The sequence below is a fragment of the Macaca nemestrina genome, chromosome 15 (genome assembly GCF_043159975.1).
Source record: "Macaca nemestrina isolate mMacNem1 chromosome 15, mMacNem.hap1, whole genome shotgun sequence".
Lineage (NCBI taxonomy): Eukaryota > Metazoa > Chordata > Mammalia > Primates > Cercopithecidae > Macaca > Macaca nemestrina.
Window position 1 is genome coordinate 869520 of NC_092139.1, and position 23374 is coordinate 892893.

Consider the following 23374-nt stretch of genomic DNA (forward strand, 5'->3'; position numbering starts at 1 on the left):
CCACCTCCTCCCACAGGTGTCTTCCGGGTACTCTTGCACAGGCCTGAGTCCCTTACCACCACTGCCTATCCTGCTCTGGTGCTCTCAGTAATGTTTTCTCCATTTGCTGCCTTTCATTCTTTCCAGAGATCCTTGCTCAACCCAACCAGGCCCGCCCAGGGACTAGGGACGTATACAGACACCTGCTTCAGGCAGTTCAGGGCAGACCACAGAGATGTGACATTACAGACTGTGTTGAGCAGAGGCCTGGTCTCATTCTGTGTTGCATCCCTAAGCCAGGAACAAAGTCCAGCCCAGGCCTGGCTCTGGGGGACACCCAGTAGTGTCCTCTGGCCCGTGCAGGTGTATCCGTAGCCTCACATGCCACCATGTGAGTCTGAAGTCTGTCTGTGAATGCCCTGGTGTAGAAGCCAGGAGTTTGGAGGTGAGAGGGAGCCCTACAGAATAATAGCCAGTGTGAACTCCTGGGAATGCCCAGCCGCTAAGACCTGCCCACAGCCCTGTGATGCCAATGTCCTCCTTTCACAGGAGGAGTTTGCACAGACTTTTAAGCGCACAGCTGGCGTCATTTTCCCAGGAGCCATCCTGTAACCCAGGCCAGGTGAAGGGCTCCTCCCTGGGACCCCACAGTCCCTGTTCCCATCATCCTTTTGTGGTGATGAAGGCACTCATCACAGAGTATTGCCATAAACCGGGTCAGGTTAACCTTTCATTCCCTTTAGGAGCTGGGTGGGGGCATCCAAAAGTATTTGTGGGAGGAAGAGAGAAAGGAGGGGATGGAGCAAGGAAGAACGGGGCGGGGTTGGGGGATAAGGTCAGAACGCCCCTGTGAAGGAAGGAAAGCACTAAGTCCCCGTGTTCTGCCTACCCTCCCTGAGACAGCAGATCGGGAGTGCCCCCTTCCCCCCGCCCCACCCCCGCAGTGGTTGGGGGTATGGGGAGGTGAACCAAGAAGGCCAGGAAGGTGTTCAAGTGCGTGATCCCCCACTGGGGCGTATAGGTTACAGCCCCCAGGGCAACTGAAACTCCTCAGGCTCCAGAGGGCTGAAGTGAGTCGCCTCCACGTTCTTGAGGTGCTTCCGAGCCAGGAACAGTGCGAGCCGCCGGCGCCGCCGCGAGCTCAGGCCCTGGCCCACCAGCCATGGGAAGGCGGGTCCGTGTGGCCCCTGGGCCTCCTCGCCCTCCAGCTCCTCTTCGCAGCGTGCACGGTAGGAGCGCAGCAGCGCCAGGCACCACTCCTCGTCCACGCGGTAGCGTGCATAGAAGGCGGCCTCTTGCGCCAAGCTGCCAGCGCGCAGCCAGCGGATGACGACTGCACGGCCCTCCGGCGCCATCACGGCGGGGTAGCGGTGCTCCAGCAGGCGCAGCAGCAGCTCGTTGCCCCGGTTGCCCTCCACGCCGCCGGGTGACAGGGGGCGCAGGCGGCCCGAGGTGCTGACCACGTCGTCCTGCGTGCGTCGGAGCAGCAGCACCGGCCCCGGGTAGCAGCACAGCTGCTCGGCCACGTTAAGGTTGAAGTGCTCGCGCACGGTGCGCACCACCAGCCCCTTCCAGCTGTGGGGCATGACCTTCAGCGCCAGCGGCACGAGGTCGTCGAAGGTGGCGTCCAGCACCAGTGCACCCAGCCCCGGGTAGGTCATGGTGGCCCAGGTGGCCGTGAAGCCGCCAACAGACCAGCCGTAGACCACCACGTGCGCGGGCGAGAAGTGCAGGCGGTGCAGTGCGTACTGGACCACCACGTCCATGGCGTTGGCGTCGTGCTGAGGGAAGGGCACGCCAGTGCTGCCGCCGAAGCCGGGGTGGTTCCAGCCCAGCACGGAGTAGCCGGCCTCGAGCGGTGCAGAGAGACAGCCCATCTCATAGAAGCCGGCATTGCCTTCGCAGCAGATGACGAGGCGCAGCCCGTGCCCGTGGCTGCCCGGGTCCTGGCGGCGGTCCATGAACATGGTGTCGATCTCGTTGCCGTCACAGGCCACCAGCTTGGCGCGCCGGCCATGGTAGCGCTCCACGAGGCGCTCTTGGCCCTGCTGCAGCAGCGGCAGCAGCGCGCGCGTCATCAGGGACACCGAGCCGGGGTACACGAGCCAGCGGCCCAGCGAGTGGGCCAGCGCGTAACTAGCGAGCTGGCCGGGCAGCTCGCGGAGCTGCTGCAAGAGACACTGCGCCTGGCTGCGCACCCCACGTGGAGGCCGCCCCAGCGCGTCCCCGCCCAGCGCCTCGTCCCGCAGCAGCCACACGCCCGCCGCGGCGGCCGCGCAGGTCAGCGCCCGGTGGCTGCTGCTCCCGCCCGCAGCGCGCACATCATCCCAGCGGAAGGCCACGGGCCAGCCGCGGAATGTGTAGGTGTAGCTGGCGGTCAGGTAGATCTTGAACACGTGCACCAGCGCCTTCACGAAGCAGATGACGCACATGGGTGGTGGCCCCAACGCCCAGCCACTGGGCCGGGGTCGCCGCGAGAGGCTCAGGGCAGTCTTAGGGGATACCGGCTCCCAGCCAGGCCCTGATGGCCTTTGTGACCTGGCCTTCCAGGGCCGAGGGAAGGCTGCATCCTGTTGCTAGGTGATGGGGCACAAAGGGTTCCCAGAGATGATGGGCCCAAGGTTCTGCCCCTCCCCCACCTTCGCCAAGACCCCACCGGCCAAACGCTCCCAGGCCCAGCTTTCCCACCCATTATTTGAGCAGCTACTGTCTCCCTCTTTCTTATTTATTTATTAAATTGAGATGCGGTCTCGCTATGCTGCCCAGGCTGGTCTTGAACTCCTGGGCTCAAGCGATCCTCCCACCTCCACCTCCCACAGTGCTGGGATTAGAGGTGTGAGTCCCTGCGCCCAGCCTCCCTCTTCCTTAAATTTAAGGTGGACAACCCCACAGGCCAGAAAGGGACAGCAAGGCCTCCTCCGCGTGTACCGGGCTTGCTATGGGTCCCCGCCCCCACCCCTTCAGGGTCCGCTGGTTTAAACCTCATCTCCCCAGGAGGGCAGGGTCAGAGCAGGGCTGCTGCCGCACCAGAAAGGTGGCATTTGCTCCCGGCCTGCTGGTTCCTCCCCTCCACACCTTCCTTCTTCCGTGCAGACCAGAAACAAGCCCCCTTCTTTTCTGGATCCTCTTTTCACTGGCTGCCAGCAACAGCAGTGACCTTTTCAGGCGGGTCCTGCCTGGCTGGGGTTCCTCTTTCTCACTCCCGGGTTGAGCCCCCACTCCCAGGCAGCGCCTCCCCCTTTTCTGGAGGCGTAGGGTGGGTTCCCCTTTTTCCCTGCCCTGGAAAGGGGCAGCCCACCTGAGGACAGGGTCACAGGCCGCCCGCCAGGGGGAGCCCCAGGGAAGGGGGCAGCTCTGGGGACTCAACAGCTCCCCAGACCAGAAACAGAAATGCACAATCAGGGAGTTTGGCAAATCCAGCCAGAGCCTCTGAGCCCAGGTGCCAGGCCTGCCTGAGACCCCAGCCTTCTGGGGAAGGGGTAGTTTCAGGCTGAAGCACCCTCTCTGTGCTCTCCTGCTCAGTATCTGGGTTAGAGGCACTATCTGACCCAAACAGGCCCCGCCCCTGGTTCGGGAGTCCTCTGAGGACTGCTGCTGTCTTTAGGGGTTGGGGGACAGAAGGACAGGGACCAATTAACAAAGGGAGCGATTTGGGGGGGCTATTACCCCCATTCTAGGTTGCCAGATAAAATACAGAATAATATGCCAGTTAAATTGGAATTACAAGTAAATAATTTTTGGGTGTACGTATGTACCAACTACCGCTTGAGACATACTTATATTTTAAAATTGTTTATCTGAAATTCCAACTTAACTGGATATCCTGTTTTTTGTTTGTTTGTTTGTTTTTGAGACGGAGTCTCACTCTTGTCGCCCAGACTGGAGTGCAATGGTGCAATCTCGGCTCACTGCAACCTCTGCCTCCCGGTGTTCAAGCGATTCTCCTGCCCAGCCTCCCGAGTAGCTGAGATTACAGGTGCCTGCCGCCACACCCGGCTACTTTTTGTACTTTTAGTAGAGACGGGGTTTCACCATGTTGGTCAGGCTGATCTCTAACTCCTGACCTCAGGTGATCCACCCGCCTCGGCCTCCCAAAGTGCTGGGATTACAGGCATGAGCCACCACGCTGGCCTAGATATATCCTGTTTGTTTTTTTTTTTGTTTTTTTTTTTTTTTTTTTGAGACGGAGTCTTGCTGTGTCACCCAGGCTGGAGTGCAATGGCCAGATCTCGGCTCACTGCAAGCTCCGCCTCCCGGGTTCACGCCATTCTCCTGCCTCAGCCTCCCGAGTAGCTGGGACTACAGGCACCCGCCACCTCGCCCGGCTAGTTTTTTTTTTGTATTTTTTATTAGAGACGGGGTTTCACCGTGTTAGCCAGGATGGTCTCGATCTCCTGACCTCGTGATGCGCCCGTCTCGGCCTCCCAAAGTGCTGGGATTACAGGCTTGAGCCACCGCGCCCGGCCCATAGATCCTGTTTTTGAATTTGTTTTTGTTTTGCTAAATCTGGCAGTCCTACCCCCAGGCACACATTCAGTTGAGATCCAGATGTTCCTGGTTATCCAGCTTTGATCTCGGATTGGCTGCTATGCTCATTGGTCAAGGCCTGAGGACAAAGAGTGTCTCAGGGTCCACTGGTGCACCTGTCACACCATCCTTTCCACTGGGTCCTGGGCAGCAACAGGAGCCCTGCCTCAGGAGCAAACCCACAGGATACTGCCCCTGGGGCCAAGGGATGGGCAAGGCTTCCCCTGGGGATTGGTGGTTCTGGTCCTGCTCAAGTGTCCGCCCCTGACCCTGTGGGGAAAGGAGCCTGTTGTGGTTAGGGGTGGGGATGGAAACTTCTGCAGCGGGGGGAGATGATGCCTTTCCCAGGAGCCTCTTTCATAAACTCAGCAGCTGCTTACTCTAGGCGGGTTGGGGCTGTGGGCCCAAAGGCTCTTGGCCCATTTCGTGCGAGACCACAGGAGTGAACCCAGCAACAGAGCCGAGGATCCAACGGGGGTCCCTGCCTCCTCAGTTCAGATCCTGGCAGCAGCAGGAGTCCTGGAGGACTGTACACGTAGGATGTTGGATGCACTAAACTTACTTTGATTCCCCTGAACAGGTCCTGCTTGGAGGAGCCTCGTCCTCCTGGGGGCAGTCTCCCAGCTTGATCCGCTCAGGGACTTGTTTGGAAATGGAGGCTTTTCTTTAGCCAGGCCCACCTGCCCTTAGCTGCCCCCACAACAACCCACCCACACACACACACACACAGAGAGCAGGAAGTTCTTGAGAGGAGGAGGGGAGAGCCTGGGACCGGATTCTGAGGGCAAAGGTCAGCAGGCTGGAGCCGCTGGCCCCCAGGGGTTCCATGCCTTATCCTGTGTCTGGCCCAGCCCCTGACCCCACCAGCCCACGGGAGTCCAAGTGCCCCAGAACCCCCAGCTCTGTTGAGACAGGAAAGCATGTGACAGGAAGGGAGCTGTCCCCTCTCTAGAAGAGCCCCCAGACTGGACCAGCTGCAGCAGCCGTGACCTCTTGTGCCCCCACCCCCATCAGCTCAGGGAAATGTCCACAAGGTGGTGGGGGGGCTGTGTCCCTGTTAATCCGTGTGTGGAGGCAACCCCACCCCGCACCCCAGTGCCCTCCAGGCAGACATCTGAGCGTGCACCCCACCCCCACAGAGCCTGCCAGTCTCTGAGCCCTCCACCCCTTGGTTCCCACCCTCCTGCACTGGGGCAGGGCTCTCCCGCTGGCCAGTTCTGCTAGGCCTCCCTGGAGGCCCTTGATTTATGCCGCTGGAGCCTGCAGAGCCAACCTTGGAGAAGGAAGGAGAGGAGAGAGAGAAAACCAGTCCCAGAGGCCGGAGGGGCAGGAACCAGGATCAGAGCCCCTGGCAGAGGGCATCCATCAGGGAGTGAGCTGACCTCAGCAGCTCCGGACGCAGGGAGCAGTGCCCAGGCCTTGGGAAAACTGAAGCTACCCTGGTGGGTGCGGGAGCTGAGTCTGCACAAACGCCTCTGCTCAGGAAATGGGGTGCAGGGAAGGTGGGGGTGGCTTGGAGCCCAAGGACAGGAGGGGATGCTTCCTGGAGGATGCAGGGTCAGGAGAAGGGGCGGAAATGGCCAAGACAGCTGCTGAACATCTGGAGTCACAGAGAATTAATTACTCAGCGCCCTCAGGACGGTGGGGTTGGTGGGGGAGTGGCGCACACTGGAGCCTTCTCCATCCTGGCTCCCTGCAGGGCCTGTACTCTGGGCCTCTCTCCTGCCCAGGATGAAGGACACTGGTAAGCAGCGCTCCCCAGAGTGCCCCCCAACACCCATCTCAGTACACACCCCTGGGTGGCCATGCTGTGTATGTGTGGAGGGCTCACCGTCCTCCCTGCCTACGAGCACTGCCACTGGAGCCTCCGGCACCCCCACACTGGCATTCGGCTCCTCCCCAGGCCTGCTCCCCGTCTCCTTTGGGAATGAGCCAGGGTCTCTCCAGAATCCTTGACAGAACCCCCTGCACTGTCAGGGGAGGGAGTGGGGACAGCTGCCCACATCAAGGTAAAGTCTGGGTTGGGGTCAAGAGTCCTGCAGGGGCCAGGCATGGTGGGTCAAGCCTACAGTTCCAGCCACTTGGGTGGCTGAAGTGGGAGGATTGCTTGAGGCCAGGAGTTCAAGGCTGCAGTGAGCTATGATGGCACTGCTGCACACACACACAAAAATCCTGCTGGCCTGCGTGACGTCGGCTGAATTCTTCAGGGGCAGTCTGCACCACTGCTGCAGAAATGGTAGATCGTCCACTGGGCTCCATACACACACTTTGAAGGGTATGTTCAGGGCCCAGGTTCACCCTGGCTTAGAAGACCCTAGAGCAGGGCCCTTTCTCTCACTGCAATAACCAGTTTTTGATATGAGTGCTTATTTTTGTTATTCGAAATGTAACATTCTCATTGCATCCAGTGGCACAGGGATATAAGGCGATTAACTGTTCTTTCCACACTCCCTCCTAGATGTCCAGAGTTGCTATTCTGGACCGTGTCTTTCACACCCTCCTCTATTTGCCTACAAACATAGACATACATAGAGTCTTTTGTTTTTTGAGACGGAATCTCGCTCTGTCACCCAGGCTGGAGTGCAGTGGCGCGATCTCGGCTCACTGCAAGCTCCGCCTCCTGGGTTCACTCATTCTCCTGCCTCAGCCTCCCGCATAGCGCATAGCTGGGACTACAGGCACCCGCCACCACGCCCGGCTAATTTTTTTGTATTTTTAGTAGAGACAGAGTTTCACCGTGTTAGCCAGGATGGTCTCAATCTCCTGACCTCGTGATCTGCCCGCCTCGGCCTCCCAAAGTGCTGGGATTGCAGGCGTGAGCCACCGTGGTGCTGGGATGACAGGTGTGAGCCACCACGGCCGGCCCACACAGAATCTTATCTAGGGGTCTTCTGTCACTTTCTCGTGCGGAGACAGACCTGGTGTTCATGTCACTCTGCAGGTGTTCATGTTGCTCTTCTCCGAGGTGCGTCCTGAGTGTCCTGCAGTCTCACAGCACAGGCCTGCAAATGCCCCCTGGAGTTCCTGCCCTGGCACCACTGTGTCCACTTCTGTTGTTGGACACACGGGCTCCAGACCTCCCCCCACTGCAGACTTGGGGCATCGCGCACCTTTGTTCAAGGACCCTGGCCTCTAGGGGTTTTCTTTTTCTTTTTTCTTTTTTTTTTTTTTTTTTTTTTTTTGAGACGGAGTCTCACTCTGTCACCCAGGCTGGAGTGCAGTGGCGTGATCTCGGCTCACTGCAAACTCCGCCTCCCGGGTTCACGCCATTCTCCTGCCTCAGCCTCCCGAGTAGCTGGGACTACAGGCGCCCTCCGCCAGGCCCGGCTAATTTTTTGTATTTTCAGTAGAGACGGGGTTTCACCGTGTTAGCCAGGATGGTCTCGATCTCCTGACCTCGTGATCCGCCCGTCTCGGCCTCCCAAAGTGCTGGGATGACAGGCGTGGGCCACCGCGGCGCTGGGATGACAGGCGTGGGCCTCCCAAAGTGCTGGGATGACAGGCGTGGGCCACCGCGGCGCTGGGGTGACAGGCGTGGGCCACTGCACCCGGCCGGGCTTTTCTTACTGGCCAGATTTCTAGCAGCGCGATGCTCAATCCAAGGGGGTATTCTTAAAGCCAAGAGCTTTGCCCCAGTTGCTTTTCCACAGGGTGTGACTGTGTCACCTGTGAGTCTTTGAGGGAGCTTCTCTGCAGGCTTCTTCTGTCACACTGGCGGCTCCACGCTTTTATCTGCGTTTTTAGTGGTCCCTCTGTGTTGTGTATTCAGCGAATACTGATCCCCGCCTCTGACCAGGCTGGCACCAGCAGCCATTCCACCCCGTGAGGCAATCCACTCCAGCTTTTCACTCCTTGCCCCTCGGAGACCCTCACCTGGGGGGCGTGTGGTGACCGGATGGAAACCACGGCCTGGATCTCGGACAGTCAGCCCTGGGTGTGGGCGAGGAGGGGAGATGACGCTGAGCCCGGATTGGGGGATGAATGGAAAGGGCAGGGGTCCCTTGGCTCTTGGCTTAAGCTTAGCTGGTTCGGTGCTTCCTGGCCCCTGGGTTTGGCCTCGCCAGCCTGCATCCCAGCCCAGAGGGCCCAAACAGGAGTCTCTGGTGGGGACTCCGACTCCACCAGGGGCACCAAGTCCGCAGAAGGCCACAGAGGTTGCCCCTTTTTCCTGGTTTCCCCAAGTCGTGGAACCATCGAAAATCCCTCAGGGTGACGGCCCGTGTGCCCCTCCCCGCCTCCACCGCACCTGCAGGGTGGGGGGTGGTGGATGGTGGGGACGGGCCCTAAGCAGGCGCAGGCCAGCGGAGTGGTCAGAGGGACTGGAGACCCAGCCCTCCCTCCCTCCCTACACCCAGAGAGCCCAGAGACCGAGGGAGGCAAACCCAGCTTGTGTCAGCAGGGGTGGGGTGGTCACTGACAGCCAAGTCAAGGTCCCGGCGAGCTGGATGCGCGGCCCAACCCCAGGCCTTCCTTCCTGGGGTGCGTGGCTCCCACCTGCCGGGTGGGTGGGCTGAAAGCCAGCGTCCGCTAGGGCCCGGGCGTCTGTGCTGGGCCCGGGCGTCTGTGCTGTGAGCTCAGGGACCGGGGCTCCTTCAAAGCCCTAGATCTGGGGGAGCCTCCGTCCCGGCAGCCAGGCTGGGCAGCGGTCCCTGGACCTGAGAGTGGAGGAGGAGTGGGGGGTGCAGGGAGGGGAGAGCCAGTCCGGGGCGGGATGGACAGACCTCGGACATGCAAGGTCACCAGGAACCCAGGTTCTGGCTGGCAGGAGAGGAGGAAGCTTCGTCCGGGGCCCCCACTGCCCTGTGGCCACAGCTCGGGGGGGCCAGTTCTTGGGCCGCGCCTCCCGCACTTCCCGAGCTCGCTCTGAGCGGATCTAGGTTGCAGCCCTGGCGGCTCCTTCTAAATCACTTGTGCAGATTAAAAACAGCAACTGTCCCAGAGCTGACCCCAGGGGACCCTGAAAGCTGCCCTCCCACCCCCCAGGCACTCTCTGTTCTCAGCGTCGGCTGGACTCTGGGGCGGCTGCTTCGAGGTCCCCGCCTCCAATACCTCCGCCCAGGCCGTCCCTGGGGAGCTGGCGCCAGGTCAAGCCCACCACAGCCCGGAGGCCTGGACAGGGAGCCCCTTCTTCTTTATGGCCCCTCCCCTCCCGCCCCCCTTCCAGTTGGAGAGTGGGGAGGGAGGAAGAGAGGAAAGGAGGAAGAAAGAGAGGCTGTCCTGAGGGGTCTGGAAGGGGTGCCCCCACCACGGTTCCTGTGGCTTCTCTAACTGGGACTGACTCCATGGCCAGGCCACTGAAACCCACAGGCACCAAGCAGATACACAGGTACCCCTAAAGGTGGCCCTGCCTCAAGACAGGATCTGGGGGCCAGGAAGGTACCTGGGCCTTTGCCCCGAGCCAACCCAGGAAGGCAGTGGGATGGGGAGCATAGGAGCAGAGGAGGCTCTGCCAGGGCCTCCATTACCGCCTTGTGTCTCCTGTCCCAGCCCTGGGATCCCTGCGAACCACGGGTCTGCCCACCAGTGCTGCTTTGAAGCTGCCCTGAGGGGAGGGGGGGCCAGCTGCCAGAGGTGTGTGTGCCCGCCCAGCCCCTCCAGCTGCGTGGGAGCCTGGATTAACCACAGGGCTGCCAGCAGCCTTTGAAGTGCTGGGGTGCGGCCACAGGAAGTGGGCGGCAGCCCACCCAGGCCCTAAGTCCCACCTCCCCAGGGTAAGCGCCTGGTCCACCAACTGGGCTGGGAGCCCAGCCTGCAGCGTCCCCTCTGCACCCCAGGTGTGCCTGGGCTGGGGACTGTAGCCTCTCCCCCAACCCCAGGCCCAACCCCAGCCCCAGTTTAGTCCAGGCTCTTTCAGGGCGGCAATGGGGCCAGGAACTGGTCCCTCTCCCTCAGCTAAAAATAGCAGGCCTCAGGCTTTGCGGAAAGCCCCTGGGGCGGAGGAGGAAGGAGCAGGCCCTGGAGCTGGGGCTGCAAGGAGGGAGGCCTTACAGGAAGTGCCTGGCCGCCCCGGCAAAGGCTCCTGGTCAGCTGCTCAGCCCCCTGGAAAGCCCCAGGCAGTGCCTGAGTGGAGGCAGGACCAGGAGGGTGATGGTGGCAGGACCAGGAGGGTGAGGGAGGCTGACCTGAGTGGAGGCAGGACCAGGAGGGTGAGGGAGGCTGACCTGAGTGGAGGCAGGACCAGGAGGGTGAGGGAGGCAGGACCAGGAGGGTGAGGGAGGCTGACCTGAGTGGAGGCAGGACCAGGAGGGTGAGGGAGGCAGGACCAGGAGGGTGAGGGAGGCTGACCTGAGTGGAGGCAGGACCAGGAGGGTGAGGGTGGCAGGACCAGGAGGGTGAGGGAGGCTGACCTGAGTGGAGGCAGGACCAGGAGGGTGAGGGAGGCAGGACCAGGAGGGTGAGGGAGGCTGACCTGAGTGGAGGCAGGACCAGGAGGGTGAGGGTGGCAGGACCAGGAGGGTGAGGGAGGCAGGACCAGGAGGGTGAGGGTGGCAGGACCAGGAGGGTGAGGGAGGCAGGACCAGGAGGGTGAGGGAGGCTGACCTGAGTGGAGGCAGGACCAGGAGGGTGAGGGAGGCAGGACCAGGAGGGTGAGGCAGGCAGGACCAGGAGGGTGAGGGTGGCAGGACCAGGAGGGTGAGGGAGGCTGACCTGAGTGGAGGCAGGACCAGGAGGGTGAGGGAGGCAGGACCAGGAGGGTGAGGGAGGCAGGACCAGGCTGGAGCCCGTCACATTCCAGGTGGGCTTCCCCTTCCACCAGCTGATGTCCTTCTGGGCCTGGGTGGTCTCCTGCCGTGGATACCAGGAGGGCAGGACGAAGGCCGTTCTCCCTGCCTCCGCCGTTCTCTGCATCTGGTGATGACCTGATCTCCCCACTCTCTCCACCTTCCCCATTTCCCATCCTTAGCGGGAATCATTCATTCAGTGGACATGTATCGAGGGCCTGCTGGCTGGGTGAAGCACTGGCTGGTCCCATCCTTGCCCTCAGAGTGCTTGCCGTGCGCAAGTAGGGATTTAACCCAAAGAGGGATTTTGTTTTATTTTGTTTTATTTTTATTGTGTATTTATTTATTTGAGATGGAATCTCACTTTGTCGCCCAGACTGGAGTGCAGTGGCATGGTCTCAGCTCACTGCACCCTCTGCCTCCCGGTTTCAAGCAATTCTCCTGCCTCAGCCTCCCAAGTAGCTGGGACTACAGGTGCCCACCACCACGCCTGGCTAACTTTTGTATTTTTAGTAGAGATGGGGTTTCACCATGTTGGCCAGGCTGGTCTCAACTCCTGACCTCAGGTGATCTGCCCACCTCAGCCTCCCAAAGTGCTGGGATTACAGGCATGAGCCACTGAGCCTGGCCTATTTTATGTTTTAATTTTATTTATTTATTTATTTTGAGACAGAGTTTGTTCTGTTGCCCAGGCTGGAGTACAGTGGCACGATCTCCGCTCATTGCAACCTCTGCTTCCTGGATTCAAGCAATTCTCCTGCCTCAGCCTCCCGAGTAGTTGAGATTACAGACTCGTGCCACCAACTCCTGACCTCAGGTGATTCTCCCACCTCAGCCTCCCAAAGTATTGGGATTACAGCCATGAGCCACCATGCCTGGCCTAATTTTTGTATTTTTGGTAGTGATGGGGTTTCACCATATTGGCCGTGGTTGCCCAGGCTGGTCTCAAACTCCTGACTTCAGGTGATCCACCCACCTTGGCCTCCCAAAGTGCTGGGACTACAAGTGTGAGCCATCACACCCAGCCTAATTTTTGTATTTTCAGTAGAGACGGGGTTTCACCATGTTGGCCAGGCTGGTCTTGAACTCCTGACCTCAGGTGATCCGTCCACCTCAGCCTCCCAAAGTGCTGGGGTTATAGGCATGAGCCAGTGCTCCCGGTCAAGAAAGGTTTTGCAGGAAGCAAACACCAGCAGCTGCCATTCTGGAGGGGAGGTGGATCAGGAGCTGAGACCAGAGCGATGGGTAGGAATTCGCCCTGTGAATTAGGCTGTGGATTTGGGCTGACCCTGGGAGAGGCCCTAGTGCTGAAGGAATAAGAACAGAGGTCAGAGTGGCTGGGACCTTAGGGGTCAAGAGGAATGAGGCTAGGGATGGGGAGTGGGAAGATAGGTAGGGCTTTGCAAACTGGGGCAAGGAGTTGGAAAGGAAGCCAGTTTTTTGGGGTGTTTTTGTTTGTTTGTTTTTTGAGACAGAGTCTTGCTCTGTCGCCAGGCTGGAGTGCAGTGGTGCGATCTCGGCTCACTGCAACCTGTCTCCCTCGTTTAAGTGATTCTCCTGCCTCAGCCTCCCGAGTGGCTGGGACTACAGGCGTGTGCCACCACGCCCAGCTAATTTTTGTATTTTTAGTAGAGACAGGGTTTCACCATGTTGGCCAGGCTGGTATCAATCTCTTGACCTCGTGATCCGCCCGCCTCGGCCTCCCAAAGTGCTGGGATCACAGGCGTGAGCCGCCGCGCCCGGCCGAAAGGAAGCCACTTCTAAGAAGCTCCTGAAAATTTCCCTCCTGAACATTTCTAGGCTCCTGTCCGCGAGTCAGAGATAATGGGTGGTGAATGCTGGTGGGAAGAGGCTGCAGGGCAGGGAACAGCTTAACATACAAGACCATCCAGAGACCAAGTCCGGAGTACTTGGGAAAGGCCAGGGCGTGCAGTGGGTGGGGACTGAGTGGACAGACGTCTCCGTTTCCCAGGCGTGGACCCCCGGGAGTGGGTGCAGCAGAGCGCCCAGACGTGAGTTTCGGGTGGCCCCCATCTTCCTGGCTTGACTTTCCCTACAATGGGCAGCGGTTTAGGTGCCGGCAAGGCTGGAGTTCTCAGAAGGCACCACGAAAGGAGGCACAGAGGGAGACTTCCCACATTTTCGAGAGAGTGACTAAGAGTGGACCACAAAATCTGAACTGGATAAGAAGGAAGCCCAAGAAAGGGGAAGGCCGCCTGTTCTGGAGAAAGGAGGGTTGTCCTGGAGCGAAGCGCTTGGTGAGGTGTGACAGCCGGGGAGGGGGCAGTTGTGCCACAGACGGGGAAACTGGAAGCAGTCATTTCGGAGCGTGTGGGTTTTGGTGACAGCCGGCTCCAAGGTGTGAGTGAGCCTGGGTGCCTGAAGTGGGGGGAAGTGGAGGAACCACACGACATCTCCCCAGGTGAGTTTAGTTTCAAGGAGGGATGAAGGAGGCATCTCCAGGAGGCCGAGGCGGGCGGATCACAAGGTCAGGAGATCGAGACCACGGTGAAACCCCGTCTCTACTAAAAATACAAAAAATTAGCCGGGCGCGGTGGCGGGCGCCTGTAGTCCCAGCTACTCGGGAGGCTGAGGCAGGAGAATGGCGTGAACCCGGGAGGCGGAGCTTGCAGTGAGCCGAGATCGCGCCACTGCCCTCCAGCCTGGGCGACAGAGCGAGACTCCGTCTCAAAAAACAAAAAAAAAAACAAAAAAAAAAAAAAAAAGGCATCTCCAGGCTGTGCGAGGTCTTCCCCTTTACAAACAGCCGCCCGCAGCCGCGTCCCTGCTGCCAGCCACTGCTGCTGCCGCCTCATTGACCGCAGCCACCGTCAGCATCTTCGGTGGTACCTCCAGCCCGTCGCCACTTCCCCATTAGCCTCACCAGGACCCACCCTGGCACCGCTGCCGTTCACCCAGTGGGCGAATGTCTGTTCAGAAGTCCCTCCGGGCGCGGCGGCGTGTTGAGCTCTGGTCAGCGCAGCAAGCAGCACAGGCAAGGCCCTTGCAAGGGATGCAGTCATGGGGTGACCAAAACATATAAAGAGATTCAGAGGCCGGGCGCGGTGGCTCACGCCTGTAATCCCAGCAGGTGGGCGGATCACAAGGTCAGGAGTTCGAGACCAGCCTGACCAGTAGGGTGAAGCCCTGTCTCTACTAAAAACACAAAAAAATTAGCCAGGCATGGCGGTGGGCGCCTGTAATCCCAGATACTCGGGAGGCTGAGGCAGGAGAATTGCTTGAACCCGGCAGGAGGAGGTTGCACTGAGCCGAGATCACGCTATTGCACTGCAGCCTGGGCAACAGAGACAGACTGTCTCAAAGAAAAAAAAAATAGGCCGGGCACGGTGGCTCACGCCTGTAATCCCAGCACTTTGGGAGGCCGAGGCAGGCAGATCACGAGGTCAGGAGATGGAGACCATCCTGGCTAACACGGTGAAACCCCGTCTCTACTGAAAATACAAAAAACTAGCCGGGCGTGGTGGTGGGCGCCTGTAGTCCCAGCTACTCAGGAGGCTGAGGCAGGAGAATGGCGGGAACCCAGGAGGCGGAGCTTGCAGTGAGCCGAGATCACACCACTGCACTCCAGCCTGGGCGACAGAGTGAGACTCCGTCTCAAAAAAAAAAAAAAAAAAAAAGGAGACGGAGCGTGACTGAGCGTCCACTCCCAGGTATTTATCCAAAAGAGGTGACACACGTCGCAGGAAGACTGGCCTCAAACCTTTGCAGCAGCAGCGTTTGCAAAACTGGGAAAACCAAGTATCCATCAGCTGGCGAGTGGATAAGCGGACTGTGGCTCATCCCTATGCTGGGAAGGCAAGGCTGCCGCTACAGGGCGAATCCCCAAAACAGGATGCTAAGTGAGAGAAGCCACACACGTGCTTAGGGCCTCCTTGCAGAAAGCAGATGCATGGTTGGTGGGGTGGGGCCCCTGGGGCAGTGGAGGTGGTTTCCTGCTTTCCCTTTGTCCAGGCTGTTCAAGCAGGTGCTAAACATTGGCAAATATCATTGTATGTAAATTATGCTTCAATAAAACTCAATTTTTAAAAACATGTAAGGATGGCCCAGCTCGGTGGCTCACGCCTGTAATCCCAGCACTTTGGGAGGCCGAGGCGGGTGGATCATGAGGTCAGGAGATCGAGACCATCCTGGCCAACATGGTGAAACCCCCGTCTCTACTAAAAACACAAAAAATTAGCTGGGCGTGGTGGCGGGCACCTGCAGTCCCAGCTACTCAGGAGGCTAAGCCGGAGAATGGCGTGAACCCAGGAGGCGGAGCTTGCAGTGAGCCGAGATCGCACCACTGCACTCCAGCTTGGGTGACAGAGCAAGACTCTGTCTCCAAAAAAAAAAAAAAAAAAAGTAAAGATTTTGAGGGGAACCACAAAAAAACACAAGGGGAGAGGTGGTGGAGGAAGGAGATGGCGTCCCTGGCAGAGGTGTGGCCTGGAGTGTGCCTCACTTTGGGGCAGGCATTCTCTTGTTTGGACACTGGGGAGCAGAAATCCTGGGTCATATGGTGACTGCACTTACGTAATTTTAACTCCTAGGGAAACAGGCAAATTGACACTCAAGGTTTGTGTTGAGGCCATTATTTTTTTCTTTTCTCTTTTTTTTTTTTTTTGAGACAGAGCCTTACTGTGCCACCTAGGCTGGAGTGCAGTGGTGCAATCTCAGCTCACTGCAACCTCTGCTTCCCAGGCTCAAGCGATTCTCCTGCCTCAGTCTCCTGAGTAACTGGGATTACAGGCGCTCACCACCACACCCGGCTAATTTTTTTTTTTTTTTTTTTTTTTTTTTTTTGAGACAGAGTCTCGCTCTGTCCCTGGGCTGGAGTGCAGTGGCCGGATCTCAGCTCACTGCAAGCTCCGCCTCCTGGGTTCATGCCATTCTCCTGCCTCAGCCTCCCGAGTAGCTGGGACTACAGGCGCCCGCCACCTCGCCCGGCTAGTTTTTTGTATTTTGTAGTAGAGACGGGGTTTCACCGTGTTAGCCAGGATGGTCTCGATCTCCTGACCTCATGATCCGCCCGTCTCGGCCTCCCAAAGTGCTGGGATGACAGGCTTGAGCCACCGCGCCCGGCCAATTTTTTTTTTGTTTTTTTTAGTTGGGACAGGGGTTTCACCATGTTGGGCAGGCTGGTCTCGAACTCCTGACCTCAGACGATCCACCATCTCAGCCTCCCGAAGTGCTGGGATTAAGGTGTGAGCCACCACGCCCAGCCTTTGGTCATCGGTTTTAAAGTCTGCTTTTAGACGAGGAGCATCATTTGCCGCTCAGGTGATTGGGACGGACTGGCAGAAGCGCTCGGAGATGACCAGCCAGCTGGCATGGTGGGCATGAGGCTGCAACCAAGAGACCATGTGGGAGCAGGGGTGGAACCTGCCAGGCCTCCCAGACTGGCAGGGTCTCGTGGTCCTGGCTGAACCGGTGAGGTGAGGCAGGTCTTTCTCTTTCTAATGCCTTCAGGCCCCTCCAGGGTCCCTCCTCTCCCAGCGCAGTGAGCAGGGTCTGGTTCTACTGCTGCTCAGCTCCCAGGAGCTGGGGTCCCCATGGCTGTCCTGCCAACCGACTGTCCCTGGACTTCCTGTCCTGGGCCCGAGAGGGCCAGGGCCAGCCTGAGGCCTCTCCTGCAGGTGGCGACCCCAAGATTTGCAGAGCTGAGGACAAACCCAGGCCTGCTGGCCCCTCCCATACACGTGGGACCCCTTAGGGATGGATCCCCCTGGGGGCGGGGGCGGCCACTCCACTCCGGCCTCCAGCCCCCACTGGAGGTGACCTGGACTGGCCAGGGACACTGCTGGCTGAGGTTGGAACTGGGGAGCCCCAGGCCCCAGTGACCCTTTCCCCTGTGGCCTTGCCCGGGGCTGGGAACCTCTGGACCTCCGGACTGGGCTGGACTGGGCGTCCTGTGTCCTGCCAAGAGGATGTCCTGTCCCCTCCCCCGCCCTCCACATTCCTCCAGGAGCTGCCCTGGGCCTCCTGGGGTGGAGGTGGGGTGTGAGGTGGACGGGTTGGAACGGGAAGCTAGCCCCTGCCCCTCACCCTGGCACCTGAGCCCCAATTCTCCCAGCCCCCAGCTCCCTCCTCTCGCTGGATCCGGAGGCAGTGGCCCCAGCCAGCACCTGGGGTTTTTTCCAGGACTGACTCCAATTCCCTCAGCGGGGGTCAGGGGGCAGTTGCTCCACGGAACAAAGGCTGGGGGAGGAGAGGGGAAGTGGGGAGCAGGGAAAGGAAGGGGCCGGGCTGAGCACATTCTGAGGTCAGCTCTCCACTGCCTCCCCTGCAGCCGCCCTCTCCTGGGGCTTCCTGCCCTGAGAGTGTGGGGGCGAGCACAGGGGAGAGGGAAGGCCACAAGCCCGCCCTTCGCAGGCCTGCCCTTTGGTGGGAAGGGTGTGGAGACCCCTGGGGCTCGTCCATCCACTCAGTGGGCTTCAGGGACATTGGACTGGTGCTGGGGGAAAGGCCAGAGTGGACAGAGTGGGCAGCTCCACCCCCAAGCTTCCCCCACCTCGGGCCTCCCCACAAGCCCCACAGCTGGTGGTCTCTGGGCATCTGTGCCTATGTGTGTCCATGAAGGGGTGGGGCTCGCCTTCAGGGCCTGTGAGTCTCCGGGCATCTGGTGAGGTCTGCCCACAGCGTCCACACACATCTGCCTTGTGTCCTGAGGCTCCTTGAGTCTCACACACTCCTGAGCTGTCCCCAGGCAGAGTGTGTGTGTGTCAGTGTCTGTGTATGTGTGTGTGTCAGTGTCTCTGTGTGTCTGTGTGTGTCTGTGTGTGTCTGTGTGTGTGTGTGTCAGTGTCTCTGTCTGTGTGTGTGTCAGTGTCTCTGTGTGTGTCTGTGTGTGTGTCAGTGTGTGTGTCTCTGCGTGTGTGTCTGTGTGCGTCAGTGTCTGTGTGTCTCTCCGTGTTTGTGTCTGTGTATGTCTGTGTGTGTGTGTGTGTGTGTGTCTCTGCGTGTGTGTCTGTGTGCGTCAGCGTCTATGTGTATCTCTGCGTGTTTGTGTCTGTGTGTGTCAGTGTCTGTGTGTGTGTCTCTGTGTGTGTGACCAAGTGAGCCTGGGTGTACCCCTAGGTGTGTGTTTTTGAGTTTGTGTCTCAGGCTTGTGTTTGAATCTTGGAGTGTCTGTGTGGCCTCCGAGTGTGACCATATTTGCAGGGAGGAATGGGGTTTCTCCTCTAAGGTCAAGAATGACCAGCACCCCCCACCCACCCGGGTAGAAAGCCCGAGCTGTGGGAGGGGTGGGGGCAGGACAGCAGCTGCAGCTCCTCCCTCCTCCCCACTCCCTGCAGGGCTAGGTCCACCTTCAGCTCTGGCTGCACAGCCAAGTTAAAAATAGCCCGGGGCCTCTGGAAGTGAAGGGGTGGGATGGAGGGAGGAGGGCAGGAGGCATCCTGGCTGCCCAGCCGAGGGCGGGCTCCCCAGGTCCCAAGCCACCGCTCCCCGGCCCGCAGGCCCGGCTTCAGCAGGGTGAGCCCCACAGCCGCAGCCCCACCTGCGCGGCTGTAGCCACCCCCACCCGACAAGGCTCCTCCAGGCTCTTCCAAGAAAGGCAGAGCGGCCCGGGGCGTCAGCCTGGCTGCCCCGCTCTGAGCCCAGCCCCACCCACACCTCCCTCAGGGGCTGCTCTCTCCGGCTGCCTCCTCTTCGCTCCCTCCACGAAGGGAAGGGTCGGGGGCATGACCTGGCAGTCTCTCCCTGGCTTTCAGCCCAGTCCGCCCAGCGACTTCGACTTCCCTGGAGGGAACGAGGCTGCCTGAGGGGCTGGGCCCAGACAGGATGGGGCAGGAGGAAAGCAGGGGCCTCAGGGAACATTCCGCCCTCTGGAGGGGTCAGCAGAGGGTTTCTGCTTGTGTGTAACTTTTTTTTTTTTTTTAGACGAGTCTCACTCTGTCACCCAGGCTGGAGTGCGGTGGCACAATCTCGGCTCACTGCAACCTCCACCTTCTGGGTTCAAGCAATTCTCCTGCCTCAGCCTCCCAAGTAGCTGGGATTACAGCTGTGCGCCACCACGCCCGGCTAATTTTTATGTTTTTAGTAGAGGTGGGGTTTCACCATGTCGGCCTGGCTGGTCTTGAACTCCTGACCTTGTGATCCTCCCACCTCGGCCTCCCAAAGTGCTGGGATTACAGGTGTGAGCCACTGTGCCTGGCCTGTGTATGAAACTCTTTTTTTTTGTTGTTTTGTTTTGAGACGGAGTCTCGCTCTGTCGCCCAGGCTGGAGTGCAGTGGCGCGATCTCGGCTCACTACAAGCTCCACCTCCCGGGTTCACGCCATTCTCCTGCCTCAACCTCCCAAGTAGCTGAGACTACAGGTGCCCGCCACCACGCCTGACTAATTTTTTGTATTTTTAGTAGAGATGGGGTTTCACTGTGTTGGCCAGGATGGTCTTGATCTCCTGACCTTGTGATCTGCCTGCCTTGGCCTCCCAAAGTGCTGAGATTACAGGCATGAACCACTGTGCCTGGCCTGTGTGTGAAACTTTTTATTGAAGTTTCACATACAGGCAGAAAAGCATCACAGAAGTTTCACATACATGCAGAAAAGCATACCCATCCTAAGTATGTGGCTTCCTGAATTTCCATAGACTGAACGCCTCTTGTCACCAGAACCTGGATCAAGAAAACAGGACGTTGCCAAAACCAAGAGGCCCCTAAGGCCCTGCTGGCCAATGCCCCAGAGGCCATCATTTATGGACCCCGTCCACCTGCACTAGTCCTGCCTGTTCCTGAACCTAATCCATGCTGGGCACCAGCTCTGCCTGCGCTCTGGCCTCTGCTTCCCGTTGTCTGATGTGGAGGCCGTGGAGGAAGCTGGGTGGCTCCTCCTGGCTACAGTCACTATCCCCTGGATGACAGGCCACACCCAGCATTGATGGGCATTTGGATTTTCCAGGTTGGGGCTATTATGAAAAGGGTCACTTGGAACATTCTTGCTTGTTTTTTTTTTTTTTTTTTTTGAGACGGAGTCTCGCTCTGTCGCCCAGGCTGGAGTGCAGTGGCCGGATCTCAGCTCACTGCAAGCTCCGCCTCCCGGGTTCACGCCATTCTCCTGCCTCAGCCTCCCGAGTAGCTGGGACTACGGGCGCCCGCCACCTCGCCCGGCTATTTTTTTGTATTTTTTAGTAGAGACGGGGTTTCACTGTGTTAGCCAGGATGGTCTCGATCTCCTGACCTCGTGATCCGCCCGTCTCGGCCTCCCAGAGTGCTGGGATTACAGGCTTGAGCCACCGCGCCCGGCTCTTGCTTGTTTTTTGGTGAACCCAAGTATAGATTCTCACTGGGCACATCCCTAGGAGCGGAACTGCCAGTGAACTGGCCGCAAATTCCTCTGAGCCTCAGCTGGGGGAGCCAGGCACGCTCTCCCGGAGGATGCTGGCATCTGCTGTGATTTCAGGGAGTTCACACCCCACCCCAGGCCTGAGCCCTGGACCCACACCCTACCGGGTCCAGCCTTTGCAGTCTGCTTGTCTCTGGTGGGGCAGGGCCTTGGACTGGGGTCCCCCAGGAGGGATGGGCAGTGCATGTGCGCCCTCCACCAGGCTGGGCACACCCAGAGGAGGCGCCCATCCCGGAGGCCCACACCCACCCTTCCTTCCTCAGGAAAACCTGTGGTCTGATAAGGCCTCCAGTCTCTGGTTTTCAAAACCACCCCGGCACCAGGACCCCCCAAGGGAGGAGGGGCCAGAGCCCGCCCAGCCTGTGGCAGTGGAGGCTACAGAACCCAGCCCTAGGTGGTGCACACCAGCCCCCAAGCAGCAGGGCCTCCCGTAAGGCTCCAGAAGAAGGCAGCTCGGAGCGCCCTGGGTCGGGGGCCATGAGGCAGGGGCGGCCAACTCAGGTAGAATGGCCTCTCCTTCCTGCAGCCCCACCCCTGGGCAGGGCACTCCCCACAAGGCCCTGGCCAAGGCCCCAGTCCCCCTCCAGTCCCTCGTCCTAGGTGTTCCCTTTGATGCTACCTGATCCTGTACCAGGACGGACCCTCGGGCAGGGGGCCCAGATGAGAAGCCCTCCCAATTTTTGCTCGCCACCCACATATCTGCCCAGCTCCCAGGACCAGGCAAGCCCCTTTCCTCCAACCCAGCCGTCTTGCAGGGTCCTTTAGCCCCCAGGGTTCCCAGAAGCAGCCAGGGATAAACCTGAGCCCAAATCCCAACAGGAAGGAAGTGCCCACAGGGCATCCAAGATGTGCAAGCACAGCTCACAGCCAGGGAGTGGCCCTCGGTGCCTCCTCATCATTGCCGACCCACTTAGGGTAGCGATGCCCACAAGAAAGGCAGTGCTTCTGGGCCTTCGCTCCATGAGGTGAGTGCTCCTGGTGCAGCCTGGTGCTCAGAGCAGCTGAGACCCTGCCCCACAGTGGGTGGTAACTCCAGTTCTAGCCAGGACAGCTCCAGAGCCCTCAGGACTCAGGGGCACACACAAGTGGGGCTGCAGATGTGGGGCTCACCATGCTGGAGCCAGGCTGGTTGGCCTTGGAGCACTGGCATGGGACCTGGGGAACCAGCCCTCGGCTGGGCAGCCAGGATGCCTCCTGGTCACTTCCCTCCATCCCACCCTTTTCACTTCCAGAGGCCCTGGGCTATTTTTGAGGGGAAGGGGAAGGACAGAAAGTGCAGGCAGGGCTGGGGTCTGGGCCTGTGGGATCCTAAGGCAGGAGGGGAGGGCTGTGTCATGATGGCCTGGAGCTGGGGCTGGAGGTGAATATTCTGGGATGCTGGGATTCACCAGGTGGGCAGGAGGGGTGTTCCAGGCTGACGGAAGGGCAGGTGCAAAGCCCAGAGTGGGGAAGGAGCTGGGCAGCAGTGTGGGTGGTACAGCCAGACTGGTGGGAGAGGCTGAGGCTGTGGCCAAGCGGGCCACAAACAGTGGCTAGGCTGGCCACCTCTCTCGACAGAAGCAGGGTGTGCAGGCCTGGGATTGTCGTTTCATGAGGCATACACAGGTACAGGTCAGCGGTGGAGCCAAGGCCATCCGAGCAGGTGGGTGGGCAGCAGGGAGAGAGAGGTGGTATTCTCCTGTTTTTTTGTTATTTGAGACAGGGTCTTGCTCTGTCGCCCAGGCTGGAGCACAGTGGTGCAATCTCAGCTCACTGCAATCTCAACCACCTGGCTCAAGTGATCCTCCCACTTCAGCCTCCCAAGAAGCTGGGACCACAGGCATGTGCCACCACACCCAGCTAATTTTTATATTTTTTGTAAAGACCGGGTCTCACCATCTTGCCCAGGCTGGTCTCGTACTCCTGTGCTCAACCTCCCGAAGTGCTGGGATTGCAGGTGTGAGCCACCGCGCCTGGCCCACAGGCATTCTATTTTCATTTCAGATGTTTGCTTCTCCCATCAGACTGTGCTAATCTGGAAGGGACCCCAGAGTCCGAGCTGTGTGGGACATCTGGGGAAGGAATATCACCTTCTTGGGGGTGGAGGCTTTAGCCAGAACTGTGCAGGAGAATGGGCTAGTCTTACCTGACTGGGGCTGCAGGTCACCTTGTTCCAGTTTGATGGGGACCCAGAAGCCCAGAGCACAGATTCTGCTGTCCCAAACCCCAAACAAGGTCGGGACAGAGCCCTGGGTCAAGCTATAATCTGGACTGGGTGCTCTGTCTCTATCCTCTGGAAGCAGCTTGTAGAAGTCCACTTGGGGCCTAGGTGTCCTAAGGATGGGGCTCTGCCCCAGCCCCTGCACAAGGGACCTCTGAAACCCCAAACAGGGAGGAGGAAGCAGTGCTCTGAGGTCCCCTCACCACTGCATGGCTCCCCGACCCCAGCCTCTGTGAACCCCGGGGGTCACGGCTCTGCTCCCTCTGGCTTCCTCCAGGGACTTCCCCAGCCTCCTCCCCTCAGGATACACCTGCAGCCCTGGCCTCTCTCCTCCAGCCCGGGTACCACGTCCACACCCCTCCGCTTCCTGTGCCATGAACCATCTGCCACCACCCACATTGCCTGTGAAGAGATGTCAGCCCTCCTTTGACTTCTCTCCCATCTCCAACTTCCACACAATCCCAGGGCACATCGGCCCTACATCCTAAAAATGTATCTGACTAATCATTATTAGATCAAGTCTGTTCTCTCATTCTGAAGTCCTAAAGCAGCCGGGCGCGGTGGCTCACACCTGTAATCCCAGCACTTTGGGAGGCTGAGGCA

At 59.4% G+C, this 23374-nt stretch overlaps 1 protein-coding gene and 1 pseudogene across 1 annotated transcript; one reads left to right on the forward strand and one right to left on the reverse strand.

Moving 5' to 3' along the window:
- Window positions 1–696: 696 nt before the first annotated feature.
- Window positions 697–2495, reverse strand: LOC105470470 (abhydrolase domain containing 16B). The gene has a single exon (XM_011722494.2). It carries the CDS (start codon window positions 2409–2411, stop codon window positions 1002–1004), a length of 1410 nt encoding a protein of 469 aa, XP_011720796.1. The 5' UTR covers window positions 2412–2495; the 3' UTR covers window positions 697–1001.
- An 18922-nt stretch (window positions 2496–21417) lies between these two features.
- On the forward strand, window positions 21418–22235 carry LOC105470723 (uncharacterized; annotated as a pseudogene).
- Window positions 22236–23374: the final 1139 nt, after the last annotated feature.